This window comes from Solenopsis invicta, chromosome 6 (assembly GCF_016802725.1).
Source record: "Solenopsis invicta isolate M01_SB chromosome 6, UNIL_Sinv_3.0, whole genome shotgun sequence".
In the NCBI taxonomy this organism is placed as follows: domain Eukaryota; kingdom Metazoa; phylum Arthropoda; class Insecta; order Hymenoptera; family Formicidae; genus Solenopsis; species Solenopsis invicta.
In genome coordinates this window covers 995116-1012926 of record NC_052669.1, presented here as the reverse complement: position 1 = coordinate 1012926, position 17811 = coordinate 995116, and the positions used below count along the sequence as shown (strand labels likewise).

The following is a 17811-nucleotide window of genomic DNA, read 5'->3' as shown; positions in this document are numbered from 1 at the left end:
ACAGTGACGTCATAAAGTCGAACCATGAGCATCTTAAGCCCGTATCACACTACAGACTCCCGACTGAGTTGACTACTGACTTCGACTCCCGACTATAATTCAACAAATAGAGTGATCTCTATTCTCGAGTCAGCAGTCAAAGTCGGTCAGGGCTTTGCTGTGATTGGTTGAATTATAGTCGGGAGTCGGAGTCATTTGTCGAGTCATAGTCGGGAGTTTGTAGTGTGATACGGGCTTAAAAGCGCCTCTATCGCTAACGCACCGAGGTGCACAGGGGTGCGCATTTTCTTGGTTAGAGTACATTGTACAGTCGTGTTCATTATAGTTGCGACACTTTTTCTTCGATGCGTTTCTGAACGCGCAACTATAACAAGAGCTGAGAACATGATTGGTTCTTACTTGTGGATCCAGCCAATTACGTTCACCGCTCGATGAGCAAAACAACATTCCAAAAACCATCGAAGAAAAAGTGTCGCAACTATAATGAACACGACTGTATGTACCTCAAGTAACTTAAGGTACTCTACTCTTGGTCACGGTGGTTCTTTTCTGGTATCGTTCTTTTTTCAAAAATCCAACTATTTTACGAAGAAATGAGATATGTAAAATTTTTATAACACTTACAAAAGTTCACGTTATGTTATTCTGTAGCTGGCTTTCTTAATATTGCGCAGAATATGCAATATTAAAATTCAATTTGTGATAGAAGATAACCAAACAGCTTGTCTATCCTGTGTGCGCCTGTTGTACAAATATTGTAAAATATGAATCTTCTCCCAAAAACGCACGAGGAATTCAGTCATGCAGAATACTGGAACACGTTCTTCAAAAAACGTGGCAAGAAAGCATTTGAATGGTAAAAATTTTGTTGATATGTTAATTCTTTGTACATACAATTTAACATGAATATCTACGCATTACTTTTGTAAAAAGCTAAGCTAACTTCTTGAAAAATTAAGACTTAAGACCTGATTGCACCAACGTTAGTATCGTTCGTTTTATCTATTTCGAGTTTATTTGGAGCAGACCCAAGCAGATCTGACTATCTAAGTTAACTCTTGAACACACAAGTGAATTAGAGAGACTCCATATGAAGTTTCAAACGCTTGCTGTGTAAAGATGGAATGAGATAGGAGATTTAGACCAGGGGATAAAAAAAGTTTGAAATGACATTTGATTGATATGGTTGATCAACTTTATTAGTCAACTAAAATTCAAATGGCACATTAGCAAAGTTTTATAGGAGTCTGTGGAACTATCATTTTGTATGAGTGAAACTTGTGAGTAATCTTATATTTAAAAAAACTGGACAAAACACGTTCAAACAGGTCTACAAATTTTTTTATACTTGGAAAAAGAATGCAAATTAATTCAGAAATATCATTACTTAACATTTATAGAGAAGATGATGAAAAGTGTATACAGAGAATTAATTATGTTTTTTATATATCTTTGTAACATACATTGTTCATCATTATGTCTGGTTTCAGGTATGGTGAATATCCAGAATTATGTGAAATACTTACAAAATATATCAAAATAAAGGATAACATTCTAATCGTTGGCTGTGGAAATTCCACATTAAGCATGTCTTTATATGATGTTGGTTACAGGTACATCTTTTCATATATATCCTTTGTAGTCATAATTTGCCAAATTTTTGAAAGCTAAAAGTGTGCAAATCAAGTATTTGTGTGATCAAATTGATTCAAATCTTTAATAACATGTTCATAGAAATGAAAATTCTATGAAAGTCACTCTCTACAATAAATTACAGTAAATTATCCAATAATTTTAAAAACCTGGTTAAATGGTAATTTTAGAAATTTCAAAATTTCAAAAATAAAAAGTTTTGATATAAAATTTATAAGAAACATAGTGTATAACATTTTATGTAACTCATTAAAAAGTATTTTAATACTATATATCATGCGCTATATACAACAAATAGTAATTAGGAAATTAATTATTGTACACAGTAACTAGTGATACTAGAAACTTAAGCATTAATTAAAAATTTTTTATTACACACAAATGATACAAATCTAAAAAATGAAACAATTTTATAAAAACGATTGTCTATCGTGTACAAATTTTTAAAAAGTTTATAAAATTTAGAAATGGAAGAAAAGTTTTTGGAAATAGATAATCAGGCACAAGAATTGATACGTGCTGATACAAAACTGGTTATGCGGGAGATATAAATTAAACATTCAAAATGTGATTGATTCGAAATTAAATCATCGATGATTCGAAATTCTCGAATTTAAACCTTTTAGATTTGATTGAAATTTGATTGAAATGTGACTATTCACACACCTCTATTAAGGCTATTTTACAATAATATAATGTAGTTGTAACTCGTAAGTGATTAGAAGTATTATAAAGCACAATTGTGTGTCCACTTTTATCAATGTAAATTAACCTCAATTTTTCTTATTCTTAGAATTAAAATTAGAAAAAAAATCAAAATTAAAAATTAAATCCTACAGTGGTAGAAATTGGTTAAGCTATATAAAATAGCTTTATAATGTAGGCACTAAACTGCTATGGAAGAATATATAAATATACAAGGTTGACTTTACAGAAATATCTTTAATATTGATATATCACATATTGTCATCAAACAAATGCGTGATATAAATAATGACACAAGGCCGGATCTGGTGTATGAACATATGGATGCCACACAAATGACGTATCCTGATGAAAAATTCAGTGTAATTCTTGACAAAGGTACATTGGATGCTCTAATGCCAGATACCAAAGAAGCAACGATATCTATAATTGATAAATATTTCAAGGTGAATTCCTGATTTTACTAAAGAAACTACTGTAATTTTTTTTTTTTTTTTTTTTAGCCAAAATTACACAAGTATGTAAAGAAACGTCAATTACGGTCGCGATTAGATGTTGGTCTAATAATATTTTTTATGTAAATTTTAAATATCAACATTTATACTTTTTAGTTGTGCATCAAACACAGTTAATCAAAATGCAATTATAAACTGAAGCTAGAAATAATATTACAAATTAAATTTTATTATCAGTTTTAATAATGAAGTTATAAATATCTTAGACACTATAAAGCTTAAATAGTCTAGTTTAAATTATATTGTTTAAACTAAATTTTTATTTTAGGAAATCACACGAGTGTTACGAAATGGAGGCAGGTATGTCTGCATATCATTGCTACAGGAACACATTCTGCGTAAACTCCTGTCATACTTTCCCGCTTCAGGCTTTATGTTCCGCGTAGCACGATGTCACAAAGCCGAGTCTAAAGCACGTGCGGAGGAAGGCAGTTTAGTTCCGGTCTTTATGATCATTGCTACAAAATTCACCAAATTATCCCAGACCGTATGTATGCAATTCGTTAGAATTCTTTTGTTGCATAGGGGATAAAATAAAAAAAACATGGCTAAAATTAAAATATATCTTTTTTATATAATAAATATTTTAATATCTCTTCTGATAGATTTTTCAAATTTTATATGCAGCTTTTTTCGATCGAGCAATATTTGATACATTCTTAATTATATTGTTAATGTTTATTTATAATATGATTTGTATTTTACATAATTTACATTGTGTGTTTTGACTTATTTTATTAAATTATTAATTAGTAATACAATATTATTTTTGACCATATTTTTTTTGTTTTTTTCCTGTCTATGTTATCTCAATCTTAGTCAGGTAAGCAAATTTGCCGAAATTATTTTTGTAGATTGTAATCCCGGTAGGTTCTCGAGATGGCTCTGGTCGATGGCCCACCTGAACGATTATCTACGACAGACGACATGGTATCCGCCGTACTATCTGCTCAACAATCGGCATTGGTGTGCAACAGTCTTTACAAAAGAAGTGTCGCCGACGTGGGAGAAGTATCGCTAGATTTGCATCGTCCGGGTGACAAGCATCCACGATACACCGTCTATGTTCTTGATCAACCACGCACGCATGGGGCAAAGACATACGCGGCTTTCATTGTTCCACAAGGAAAGTATGTTCAATTTATTTGTTAAAGTAAAATTTAGTAAGATCATTAATCAATGAATAAACAAAAAATCGAAGCAGTCTGAACAAATAAAATAATATAATTACATTTTCGAAATAGGAAAAAGTTATTTTAATCTGTATGAAAATTAGATCTAAAAAATATCTATTTATTATTTATTACTTTGAAGTCTTATTATTTTAATATTTTTCTTTAATCATTCACCGGGGATTGTTCAATGATTGATGCAGTAATCTTAGCAATTGTTATAAATTACAAGACTATACGCTTCATTTTTTTCTCGATTAACAGAGAAACAGATTGGTTGTTCAGTACGAAAGAAGGACGACAGCAGGTTCTGAAAAGCGCGCAGCGAGACAGACTCGCAATTGTCACCTTACGCAGGGAACACAAATTCGAAAATTGGGACGCCGTGAAAACGGAGTTGGAAGATTGCGTTCGTAATTTAGCACCAGCCGATTTATGCAAAAACGACATTCCCTTTTTGTCTCTGGGTTCCGATGTTGGAGTTCGAAACGTTTGTTACGAAGGGAAGAGCGACATTAGTGGGCCGTTCGTTATTGAAGAAGTGGAGAAAGATGGCCACGAGTTCCGGCGGCTTGTATTCCTCAATAATCCGTACGTCATTCAGAGTGAAGCCAGATTGAAGGAAGGTATTAAATATTCACGACAACTTCAGAAATTCTATAATAATTGCACAAAATTGTGACTGATGACTAATGTCTTTAACCCAAAAAAATAATACTTCGAAAATTTTATGAATTTTTTCTAGTTTTTTTTCTTACCATACTTTTCCAGATTTTTTCTGGTTTTAAGATAATGTCACTTGTGTTATCCTTCATGCACATATCAATGATTTTAATATTTCTTTCATATTTTAGAGCTCTAACAAGTAATTCACCAATAAAGCCTGCTAATATTATCATATTCGTACTTTTCCATATTTTTTGGGAAAAAAAGAAAAAAACGGATTTTTCCCTAAAATCTTTCCCGAAAATTGCAAATACTAATATCTCATTATCAGTTATATTTTTCATATTTAAAAAAAATGAAAAATAAGTTTCTTCTTCTATTTTGTTTTTCTAGAAAATTAAGAATATTACTGATGACAATTATTTACAGCAAAATCTAGACGTGGTAAAACAAAAAAAATAGCCGATCCTGGATTCTTAGCTTGTGAACATCACATACATATGAGTGCTGGCGTAAATGCGATAATCGACACAAAAGAACAGGACAAAATTATGATTATAGGACTTGGAGGTGGTGGTCTTTGCATGTTCTTACATCAATGTTTTCCCAAAGTGTGTATTCATTATTATAGCGTCGTTAAACGTTATGTACTTTAACCCTTTTTTCTTTGTTAAAGAGAATTTTTATTGTTTTGTTCCAGCTAAAAATTACTGCAGTCGAAATTGACAATGCGATGTTAAAAGTAGCTACCGAATACTTCAATCTTATTCTCGATGACCGAATGAGAGTAGAGATCGCGGATGGAATTCGATATATTAAAGACGCCGCGACATCTAAAACGAAGTATAAGGCGATACTGTTCGACGTCGATAGCAAAGACACTACCGTCGGAATCAGTTGTCCACCTAAACAATTTCTCGAAATGTCAGTGCTAAAAGCAGTCGCGACGTGCTTGACGGAAAATGGTCTTTTTATCTTAAATCTGGTCAGCAGAGACCAAAGTTTGAAGCAAAAAATCAAAGATGATCTAAAATTGGTGTTCCAATCGATCACCTATCACGCCATTCAAGATGAAATAAACGAGATTGTTATGTGTTCCCTCGAAAAACACAATCTAAAAGAATGGAAAAACAGACTTAAACTCGCCGTTGTCGACTTGAATGAGCGAGCGACCGCAAGAAAATTATCCTCTTTCAAGGAATCATTTGAAGTCTCCAAACTTTTAGAAAGTTTATCTGTAGAATCGTAATCACTTTGTAGATATGTTCATCGTGACAAATAAAATTAAAAATATAATTTTTAATAATTAACCATATCTTTCAAAACATCTCCTATGAGCCGTACAATTCAAGGAAAATAGTTTTTATAACACAAAAAATATATACATAAAAATCCGTAAAATATTGAATCTACATGATGAATCTTTTGGCAACTTTATTACTTCATTAATTAATTATATGCAATTACTTTCATATTTACAGAAGTACAATTTAATTACAAGCAATTGGAATTCAGACGCATGAATAACAATTATTACGATAATTGACTAAACATTCAACAATAGGAGCAATCTTACACATATATACTCCTTCACCACACACACACACACACACACACACACGTATGTATGTATGTATACATATATAACTTCAGCTTTTTCACACATACCTTTCCATAATACAATAAATCATTCAAATATTCATGTCAATGTATAGTATATATCAAAGTATAGGAACGTATCTATAATAAATAAATTTTTATAAGTGCATAAATAAAAAAAATACATAAAATGTCATTCTACATGACACATTGACATGTATAAAAGATGCATGTGTAGCACACGCGATCGAATGATTCATGTCTAACGTAAAGTCCACTATTTTTTCACGTATTTACTTAATAAATTAATATTGAAAATATAAATATGAAAAATGTTGGTCCGGCTAAATCAATATTTAATATGGGTTTTTAATTTATATGACTGCTCCTAAATAATCAAAATTAATGGATTTAATGTAGTTCTCTTTTTTCAAAAATAGGACGAACAATTAACTTTGTTTAAAATTTCTATATAATATATATTTATTATATATAAATATCTATTTTATTTATTATATATATATTTACATATAAATTATCTATATATTATATATCATTATGTTGGTAAGATTTATAAATGGAAACAGTCTGTACAGAAATTTTTTTTCAAGTTTACACACACACACACATATATATATATATATATATATATATAGATAGATAGATAGATAGATAGATAGATAGATAGATAGATAGAAACAATTCGTAGAGAATAATACAACTACCCGTATCGCGATATTATCATTTTACTCTATCATATATTTACATTTCTTATACATGCCTATTTAAAAATCAGTCCAAACATCCCCATTCAAACGTGGCATTAAATCACTTATTATTCATACGTTTATAAAAATTAAAATATCGGATATATGCAGCAACGCGAATTTTCTTGGTGAAGAAAATTAATATCTTAATATAATATAAATGATAGATATTTCGCAGTTACAGACTAGCATAAAATAATCCACAAAAAAAATACATAACTCGATTACTTTCGCAATTCTGCTAAAATGTTACTAACGAATCATTAGTAACATAACAGAATTAACAAATTTTTTTCGCATTATATTTAATGTTTAAAACATAGGTTAAATCGTTATAATCTTTGTCATAAATTAATAAATAACTCGAACAGAGGGAATATTATACAATTCTACTAACTGTAAATAAACGATATGTAATGTTCTCTTACGTCGTGATGTTTAATCATTACATTTAACTATTCTATTGTTTTCTCAAATAAGAAATAATATTTTAATTCGATTATAAATATTTTTAAACATTCTTGTAATAAACAGATACGTAAAAAAAAACTCAGAAATCGCTTAAATTCTATAATCCGAAGCACGCACTTTTTATGTTAAACAATCAAACTAAACTTTTTCGTAGTATTTCTAAAAACAGATTTAAGTAACATATACAATTACATTTTGCTATAAAGACATAGAGTTGTGATATAACATAATATTATATTAATATACAATGTATTATGATATAATAATTAGAAGTCATTTTCTTTTCTTATTTCCGCAATTGCCTGTTATTTATCGATTATACTTACACTTTTATTTTTAAATTAGAAAGAATAAATATCACACTAACAAAACTAATATATGTCAGGAAACGAGTTTTGCGTTGTCGTTCAATTCTTCTGTACATTGTTCCATAAAATCATGTCACAAATTCGCTAGGACAGACAATTCGCTAGTAGTCCCGTTATGCATTATGAAAAACTACGATATAATATTACTAAAGTATTTCGTAGTATCGCACACAAATAATCACTGGATTGACAATATATGCAAGTGACAATAAAACTTACATCTAAAAAATATATTCTCTAAAAAAACTCGCAAAAAAAAGTCTGAACCATTGTCCACGTATACTACATACGCTTCAAAAAATTATGGTCTTTAAAATTTGTATTGATTATCTATGGTCTTTAAATGCACATTAAGTAATAGGACACATTTAAGGTTTAAGTCATTCTAAATTCACTTACTCCTCGTCACTTTCCTCTGTTTTTTAATTCTTCCTTTTTTTTCCTATGTCTTCGCATGCAATTGACTTGCAATTGCTGCATTTCGCAAATCTCAGGAGGGTTTATCACAGCGCATTTCTTTATCGGATACAAAATGCTGGCACAATCGTTGTTAATTTCCAGAATACAATGTATGTAATGTTAGGATATCGACAAAGAAACGTCTGCATGTGCACTTTACAAAATTAGGGCTAGACATAGCCAGCTATTTATTATTTAATTAAATAACAGTCGTGCTGCATATGCTGTCATATATCGAAAATTATACGTCTACATTATTAAATTCACGATGTAAATGTAAATCTAACTCTTGGAAAAAAAGACAAATGATGTTGAAATCACTACGTATACCTACAGAAAATTTTGTGTTTCTACAAAATAAACGTCACTTAACATGTTATTGTTGGATGGAAGACAAGAACGGCAGATCAGAGAAAGTAAGGTAAAAAAATCGAATTACACATTTCAAGGAAAGATGAAACATAGAAAATGTCCAAAAGCTTTAACGTCGATATATTTTTTTTTCAAATTCTTTCTCATTCGTAAATAAAATTTGCAAATTTTCTAATAAAATAGCAATCAAAGTTTCAATGCAAGCAACGTCTATTATCTACAATTTTTATTTATAGAAAAAAAAGAAACAAGAGAAATCTAAGATAGTTTAATATTTCATCGAGTATATCGATTCATTTAATAAAGAAGTAATGAAAACCGTTGCAATTTTTTGGTTGCAGCTATATCTTTCTTGTAATTAGTATCTTTTCATTATTGTAAAAAGCAGACAATGTGATGAAATAACCAGTACGAAATATGACTTTTTCTTGTATATAACTACGCTAGATAAATCCATCAATTAATATTCGGATAAAAGTAAAAAAAATTGTTTATTAGAAAAACTGGGCTTATTGAATTTCTGTAGCCAAATAAAAATAAATTTCTCTTCTTGAAACTTTACATTCATTTAAAGGGATGCTAAAGATGTCCTTTTTACCGACCAAATTTGATTAATTTTCGCGCATGCCGTTTTTCTAAATGCATTTACAGATTTAAAAATCCTTCTCAATTAAAGACATTAAATAGACATTAATGTACCTCATACCAAATCGACTTTATAGCGAGAACATTAAATTTATCTTTTTTTTATTTAACCATACAAGGAGAACCCGGCAGTCGGGCTTCCCATAATACCGACGTTGAGAAAGTTCGGCCTTAGGTTCATTATCCCCTTAAAGAATCGAAAAGCCAACATAGAATACCGGAAATTTTATAATAAAACCGAAAATAGCGAAAATATATAGATTAAGTAGTACAGCGCATTTATAAAGTATCACGCTAACGTTTGCGAATTTCAAACTGAAGTAAAAACAACTTCTTTCTTAAGGGTACTACTTCTTTTGGTTAAAAAAATCGATTTTTTTCTTACATTTTTTTATATTTTTAAAGTGTGTAGATTATGTCTGTAAAACGATTTTGTGGTATTCGAGTTATTTAAGAAGATATGTTTGAAAACGCAACAATGCACTAGTGTGACACAGTTGACATAAAGTTGGATTATTTGGCCAATTTATATGCCTGTGGCGAAAACTTTTGCTTTTCTTCATATAGAGAACAGCATAGACCTGTGAGGCACATTTTTGGTCGATAATAGTAGGTACTAACAATAAGAAGTATGTAACTAATTTTATCTAATATTTACAAGAGAAACTCTAGAAATGATACTCGTGTTTTTCGATACCAATTTTTTTGGTGAGCCAAAAAAATACGTGTTGTATTTTTTTCTGCTTCAAGACCACCACTGCCACCAAAAAAATCGAAAAACACGAATATATCACTTCTGGGGTTTCCCATGTCAGTTTAATTTTTAATGCATTTTTCTCGGAACAATGTTGTTTGATCTCGCGAACCGATTAATCGATTAAATTCGACCAAATTGTACGATAATTAGATATTTTTTTATTAGAGGATAAATCTCAATAGAGAATTAAAAAAAATTAGTATTTTTGGCACAGCACTGAATTTGAAAAAAAAGCAATCAAAAATAAACTTAAAGTTTGATAAGCAGCCATTTTAAAACTGTCTAATATTTTATTTTACATTATGATTCATTCTCTAATAAATTTAATACTTTTAAATAAATTTTCCTACAACTTTATGACACAATTTTTACAGTTGGAATCCTGTTCAAGGTTGAACCGCATAAATAAAAAAGTTACTCGGATCGATATGGTATACCAACTCTAATTGATACAATGGCTGCCGCCATTTTTAATTTTGTTCATAAAAAATATTTTTATACATTTTAAAGTGTAATAAATAAAATGCAAAAAGTCCTAAATTCCTTTCTTAGATCCGAAAAAAAATCAAAAAAATGACCTAACTTTCGACCAAAGAAGTAGAATCTAGCTTTAAGACAATTCTTTGTATACAAGAAGATTGAATCGCTGATTCTCCATATGAAGTTTACCGATCAATTCCTTCAGTGCATGATTTCGGTAACAACAAAGTTGAATTAATTTATTTTAACTGTGTGTTCCTTTTATTCTTATATCATGATTATACCATGATATTACCTTTATATTGTGTTTTTACATTAATTAAAGGAACAGTGAACTGTCAAGAGAGAGATGTGATTTCATGCAGCAAAGCTTCGCTGGTGAAGACCTTTCCACTCTATCCAAATGCAAAGCAGCGTTGATAAGTTAGCACTTAAAAAAAATGTCATTTATTTTGAGCATAATTAACACATAAAATTATTTATCAGTAAAATCAAGTAATCAACTAATGGATTATAATATATATTTATCTCGTTCGGATTTTCTGCCAAACTTGTCTTTTGTGTCATATTTTTACTAAAACTATAATTCTTAGATGTATCAACTCAAATTATTAGAATTTTTTTACTTTTACTTCAGCAGCACTTTTTTTAGTGTGAGTGCATGCCCTATAAACGTTATGATATTATTTAATATTAATAAAAAGTGGTTATATGTCCATTCCCGATAATATTATATGAATATTATATGAAAAGTAAATAATACTATTTACTTCAATATTTTAAATTATCGAGAATATTATACCTTTTAAATATAATAATTATAAAGTTTATGGAAATGTTTTATGCATAATAATTCATATTGATAACATTAATACAATATATTCCTATAATATTAAAAAATATTATATTCTCAAAATAATATTCTTGGATTATTATTTTAATATTATTTTGATTTTTAATAATATTCATATAATATTCTAGGAATATCGGAGTGTTTATTGATGAATGTGTCTTTGTTGAAGTAGCTACTTTGACAAAAATCGATGGAGTGGGGGGGGGGGATCTTTATCAGTAAAGCTTTGCTGCATGAAATAGCACCTCAGCAGTGAAGTGTAAATCACTAGTAGAATTAAAAAATTTCGTATTTTCTTACTTTTCATACCTTTTCACATATTCACATACACTGAAAATGAAAATTAATTTTCTTTGATTATGCGACAGTAAATTGCTAATGTTGTAAAAACTTGCTCGCAACTTTTATTCGCTCATTCATACTCTCTCTTTCTTTCGTTCTTTTTCTCTTTGGCGATAATTTGTAGATAAATATTAAATAATCCGATCTAAAATGAAAACATAGAAATGTTCTCTAGACCGTTGTAGTCACTGCCGTTGCATCGATTAAGATCAATCATAATTATATATACTACGCAAGCTACTCTATTCTCGTATGTCATATTTTACTCATCTTTTTTTCCACAACGGTGGGATCACATTTAACCTTGCGTTAGCGTATGCTTTATAATAAACTTACGTATTTCGCTGCACTTATTATTAATGCGTACGCCAAACGCTGATTGATTACGTATGATACCATTATTACTAGTAAAAGTAAAACATAGTTCCGATAACAGCGCATAAAGCTAAGCACTTTTTACAAGGTGGAAGAAGTTTCTCGAATTTACGCGACCACGTGAGATTTTTTTTCAATTTCGATCCGTAACATTTCAAAATATTGTGTAAGTTATCACTCTCTCAAGTCTCTCTCTCTAAGATATAATACATTCTTCAAATGTACATGCAGTCTTTTGAATTAAAAAGATTAAACTTTAATCGATTTACATAATTAACGCATATCGTTCACTCGAATTCATAGAAAGACTAGTAACTGTGAAATAAAGATCGTGCTCAGACAAAAATATTTGTATATTATAACTATGACAAGTTCCTCAATTCCACTCTCTCGACCACTTTTCATTCTGCGCCAAATGAATGCGTATATCCGTACATTTGGTTCGTGAGATCTTTTGACTCAATCTAGTTTTGTATTTTCATGTTTTCCGTTCAAATCAATTTTTATACTTTATCGTATAATAACAAATAGAGCCCGTATTTTGACAATAATTGAATTAAGCGACTTAACTGAGAAAAATGAGGAAACTGGCACGAAAATATAAAGCAAGGTATAAAGCCTAAAACTCTCACGAATACGCATTTATACGGCTATTAATTCAAAAATCGACGTTTCAGGTCATATCTGCGGCGGGTCTATTTCAATCAGAAAAACTTTCTCACCATTTTCTTCAAACCGCTCCTCTTCTCTTTCTTGATCGACGTAGGCGTAGCGCTACTGCTTCTCGATTCGTCGCTTTCCTCGATCAAACCGTTCGCGGTGCTTCCATTGGCACGATCACTGACAATCTGTGACAGTGTCTTGAAGTCTGTGGGGCTAGACTGGGAGGATCTGTCATTCGAATGCTCCGAATCTTGACTCCACTCCCATTTCTCGGTGGAATTCGTAGAGAGCTTTCTTTTGCTCCTCGCACCCAAGGCAGTTTTCATGAAGGATGGCGAGCTCAGTCTCGCGCCTTTAAGGATACTACCGGCCCTGAACGAACCGTTCTTTTCGAGCTTCCGCTCGATCGTGTTTGAACACGAGCCTGATTTCTCGACAGGCCTGTTCACAACCGCTAATGACACATTAGGTTTGCCAAGCTCGTCGACCTGACGATCGGAACTCGTTCCAGATTCCCTCTCGTAGGTTTTAGCTTTCGATACAGGTTGCACGATTCTTTCTATTCTTTCTATTTGATCGTCGAACCAACCGACGGTGGTTTCAGGTGCGGATTCCGGTCTCTTGCCGGCCGAATTCTGCGACTCTTCGGAGTATGGAGAATCTATGGACGACGATCTTCTCGAAGGCAACGTCGTACCACCGGGAATCACATTCAATACACTCTTGTAACGAACCACTTCCTGCCTTGCGTCGGTATTAACTATTGCTCTAGCGCTAGCGGCAAACGCTTCTTTCTTGCGCTTCTTCTTTCGTTCTTTTTTTGTCTCCAAAGGTCGATCATCGATCATCAGCTCGTGATACGTGCCGCTAATGTGAGAAGCGATTTCGCTAGGTCGTCGCTTTTTTGTTTTCTTCGCCGCGGCATGAGAACTAAAGTTTTCCGCGCTTTTTCGACGCACAGCATCCCTCGTATCTGATTCCAGTTTTTCTTCCTCAAAATCTTCCCTTCGACGACAGTAAGAGAGAATCGAGATAATAACAATGACTTCCAGACAGATAAATAAAGCATGTTGAACAATCGCAGTTATTCGACTGCGCCAACTGTCTCGATCGTAAAGAAGCGTTTCGACCGATTTCGAGAGTATAACGATTTCTTCCCTCAAAATGGCGATCTCTTCCGCTCTTTTAACATCACGCTCCTCGCCTTTTCGAGATTCCTCTCCCATAGCAGCTACCGCACGCTCCAATGAGCGCTGCATTTCTTCGACTTGCTTTTTGTAGCGTCGACTTAACTCCTCCAAATACTGCCCGCTAAGTGACATATTTCTTTCTAAAATCTGAAAAAATTATAGTAATTGCATTAATAATGTTAATAATTATTTCATTAATACATTGTTTTGTTTTTTTGTTTTAGAAGATTGAAGAATTTATTCCCTTTTTATTATTTTATTTTTCTACCTAAAGGACAAGAATCGATATTATAATAATGGAATTACTGCAATACTATGATTGGAATTAAAATTATTCACACCTACAGTAATTACTATGCAAAAGTAATATTACGCATTACATCGAACTTGTCATGGTTAATCCGAGAATTTTCCGATGTAACTAAATACCTTTTTATATTTTATAATTATACTTATACCACAATATTTCAAAAAAGCTTTAGTTGAACTACTAAATAACTTAATATTTATCAAAGATATCATTTTTTATTTAAGACATATACATGTATATACATGTATGTATCACTGGACCCGAAAGAGTTAACGTATTGATGATATCCAACATTTGCATTTTTTTAAATTTGGTTTCTCACAAACTTTCTACATTTTTTAACAAAATATTAATAACGTTTTTTTTAGAAATCTTGAAATTGGAGACTGTTCTTACTTACCTTAATCCTGTTAGACAATCGAAGAAAAACAGACTCTTTTTGAGGAACAACATTTGCTGTAGGCTGAGTCGTCGGCGATGAGCTTGACGCTCCATTCTGCAAGTTAGCTGTGTCAACTTCCAAATCTTTCAAATCGGATAGTAATGAATCCAAGGAGAGATTATCCTGAGACGATAATCGGGCTTCTTGCTCGTTCAGTTCTTTCGCTTGTCTTCCGTCCTGTTCACCATTTTCCAACTTATCCGACTTATCCGTTTTAATTTGCGCAACAGTCTCGATACTTTCCGTATTAGGCACGCCAGTACTCTCACCAGTTTCTTGGCTGTCAATGTTTATTAACGGAACGCTACTTATAGGCAGTGTCGTCTCGATAGGAGTTCCTAAAACAGGCAGCTCCTCGGCCATTTTCAATGTTGATGTCGGATTAGATGGCGGCGGAACGGTCGTCAGCACTTGCGGTTGCAACGTCTCCTCCGTGAATTCCTTACTAGGTTCTAAATTCGGTACCGATGACTCCTTCTTCAAGTCCTCTTTGCTGAGTGTCTTCGTAGGCTTAATCTGCGACGCTAAGCTCTCTGGAAAGCTGGCAGAAGTCTCTATAGTCGCAATACTAATGTTCTCACTTTCCTTGTTAACGTCCTGAGTCAACGGTTCTCCTTGATTCTGTCGGTTCTCCTTGGAGGATGTAACAGACTTGCGAGTGGAAGGACTTGAGTCCAGAATACATGGATCCAAAGTCGAGGTTGTTTGAAAAGTGGCCTCTATGCCGGAATCCTTAGTAGATAAAATGTCTTTTCTGGCGGCGTCTTTAGATTTGTTCACGGAAATTTCGTAGCTCGTATTCATTACCACCTTACGTTCTTTTGTGGCCAAAACGTTGCACAATGCCACGATATACTCAGGTTTAAAGAAAGACGTTAAAAAAGTTGCCTGGAGATCTTCCGCCAAATTAAAGTGTGTCGTGTCATCGTGCTTCGTTTCATCTTCCTCTTTTCCTCGCCAAAACGATTCAATCTCCACTCCGTGAAGAGCGCACAACCTTCCTCGCCTCAAAGTTCTGTTCACCAGATCGATCCTAAACAACTCATCTAACTGCCGGTTCTTGCAGCTAACCAGCTGGAAAACACTAGCAAACTTCTGATCAGTACAGTTGCCACAAAAGATTGTATATCTTGGTGTCGTGCAGCTCGTATATGAATTGTCCAAAATGTTACCGTGGTCGATACTTTGCTGAATCTGCGTAATATTGTTTCCAGTGAGACCACTGGACTTGACCAGAATCTCCGCGGCTTTCTTCACTACATTCAGCACGGCGTCGCGTGCGCTACCAAAGAGATTACTCGGTGAGTCACCTTCGCTATCTAACAGCTCCTCCTCGTCACTATCTTCGTCATCGTCCTCATCCGTGCTCTTTTCTTCCAAGGTCTCATTCTCAGTCTCGGTTTCCAACACTTCAAACTCGCTAGTACCATAAGCGCGAAACAATGAGACAGGACAAAAGTGTTCAGAGCCATAGTGCGATTGGAGCTCAACTTTGATAAACTTGCCGAAGAAGTGAGGATGTAGAGCAAAGCTCTGAACATCTTTCACGTCCTTGGCAGTGAACTGACCGACCGGACTCCAGTCCTTGGTGGGAAATCGGTCGCTCACATAGACGGAAAAATCCTTCGGCGACGAACTGAAGAGTTCAAAGTTCGCCAGCTCTATTTTCTTTGCTTGTATCGCTTCGCACAGCTCGACGACGAACCAAACGCGAGACGTGCAGGCGTTCAACATATATTCGTCCCGCGTGGATACTAGAACGTTCTTGGCGCTACTCGCTTCGGGGTTGGCTGCCACGATCTTGGCACCACAGTCAGGAGAAGCGTAATTTTTGTTGCGAATTTTCATTCCACTTACGCCTCGTCCTGGACCACCTGGGGTTTGCACGGAAGCGTTTGGATGAGCTGCAAAATAAAGCGACGAAATAGATACTCGTAATAATACTTGTATTTCCTAAATATTAGTATCGAATTTAACCCTTTGAAACATGGTGTCATACATGTATGTGATACTTTAAAAAAATGTTTTGAAACTTACTTCTTTCAATTTCTTTAGAACTTTATATCAAGTAGGATTTTTAATCAATTGTGAATTTAAGTCTAAAATTCAACATTTCAAAATTCATGTATAATATTTAATATAGTGGCTGAAAGTTCTATATATTTTATGTAAAATATACTACAGCAAAATGTATACTTCAAAGGATTAAACAAATTTTATGTTTTATCCTCTTAATAATATTATTCATTAAGATAGGATTAATGATAACACTCACTTTTCTTCTTTTCAGCCTCCTCCAAACGCTTCTGAGCCCACTCGCTAAAAGACGGTATGTCCTCATGTGGCTCGGTAGGACCTGAAGTGACGAGCCCGTTCAGGATTACCGCTGCAGTCTCGTCCCTACTGTCACCGACCAATCGTGCTCTGGCCGCCGTGTCGTTTAATTCTGACGCCGTGGTAAACGTGTCGTCACCCTTTGATGACAATTCCTCGGACACCTGACCCTGACTAACATCTTCCTCCTCGACTCTTAGCTCCAACTCGTCCGCGTTGATCTTTTGCTCCGCTCTGACAATCACTACAACCTCCGGCGGCTCCTCAGCACTGATCTTCTTCAACAAAAGTGCCTCCTCATCGGCCCCGAGAACAGCGGTGTCATTTGATCGCTCCGTCGTCTCATCGACAATCGGTGGCGGCGGAATCTGCGTCGTTGGCATAGACTCCTTTACATGTTCGGATTGTTTGGCCTGATTATCACCCAACAACGTGGAATTTTTGACGGACGATCGCGAAGGAAACTCGTGATCGATCTTCGGCTCGGCCAGATTCTGCAATCCAGCCGCTGCGGTGTCCACCAGTGTCAGCACCACCTGGTCAGTCTCAGAGATCCTGTGAACAGATAAACATACATAATATTATAAAATAATCAATAATTTCTAATATACTTTATACTGTATATTTTAACTAGCATTTCATTAATCATGTTATCTTTCAAAATAGATTTCAT

At 33.4% G+C, this 17811-nt stretch overlaps 2 protein-coding genes across 5 annotated transcripts in view; one reads left to right on the top strand and one right to left on the bottom strand.

Moving 5' to 3' along the window:
- Positions 1 to 414: 414 nt before the first annotated feature.
- Positions 415 to 6021, top strand: LOC105205208 (eEF1A lysine and N-terminal methyltransferase homolog). Of its 2 annotated transcripts, XM_011174500.3 has the most exons (9): positions 415 to 552; positions 652 to 856; positions 1491 to 1613; positions 2588 to 2804; positions 3142 to 3360; positions 3744 to 4003; positions 4310 to 4671; positions 5141 to 5322; positions 5412 to 6021. In XM_011174500.3, exons 2-9 carry the CDS (start codon positions 765 to 767, stop codon positions 5958 to 5960), a joined length of 2004 nt encoding a protein of 667 aa, XP_011172802.2. In that variant the 5' UTR covers positions 415 to 552; positions 652 to 764; the 3' UTR covers positions 5961 to 6021. The 2 variants fall into 2 exon arrangements, with proteins under 2 accessions (XP_011172802.2, XP_025986387.2); XM_026130602.2 differs by having other exon boundaries at positions 503 to 856.
- Positions 6022 to 11928: 5907 nt separating this feature from the next.
- LOC105205206 (SUN domain-containing ossification factor) overlaps positions 11929 to 17811 on the bottom strand; it is a 55151-nt gene continuing 49268 nt past the window's right edge. For all 3 annotated transcript variants that reach the window (XM_011174497.3, XM_026130601.2, XM_039450750.1), the window contains 3 exons: positions 17080 to 17693; positions 14763 to 16708; positions 11929 to 14199 (listed from right to left, as the gene is read on the bottom strand). In XM_011174497.3, coding sequence (XP_011172799.2) covers positions 12904 to 14199; positions 14763 to 16708; positions 17080 to 17693 — 3856 coding nt within the window. In that variant the 3' untranslated portion in view covers positions 11929 to 12903. The remainder of the gene's footprint in view (positions 14200 to 14762; positions 16709 to 17079; positions 17694 to 17811) is intronic.

Coding starts and splice junctions, on each gene's coding strand:
- LOC105205208 (XM_011174500.3), top strand. CDS start 765: ATGAATCTTCTCCCAAAAACGCACGAGGAATTCAGTCATGCAGAATAC. Junction 3,361..3,743: donor TCACCAAATTATCCCAGACC/GTATGTATGCAA, acceptor TAATCCCGGTAG/GTTCTCGAGATGGCTCTGGT. Junction 4,672..5,140: donor TGAAGCCAGATTGAAGGAAG/GTATTAAATATT, acceptor AATTATTTACAG/CAAAATCTAGACGTGGTAAA.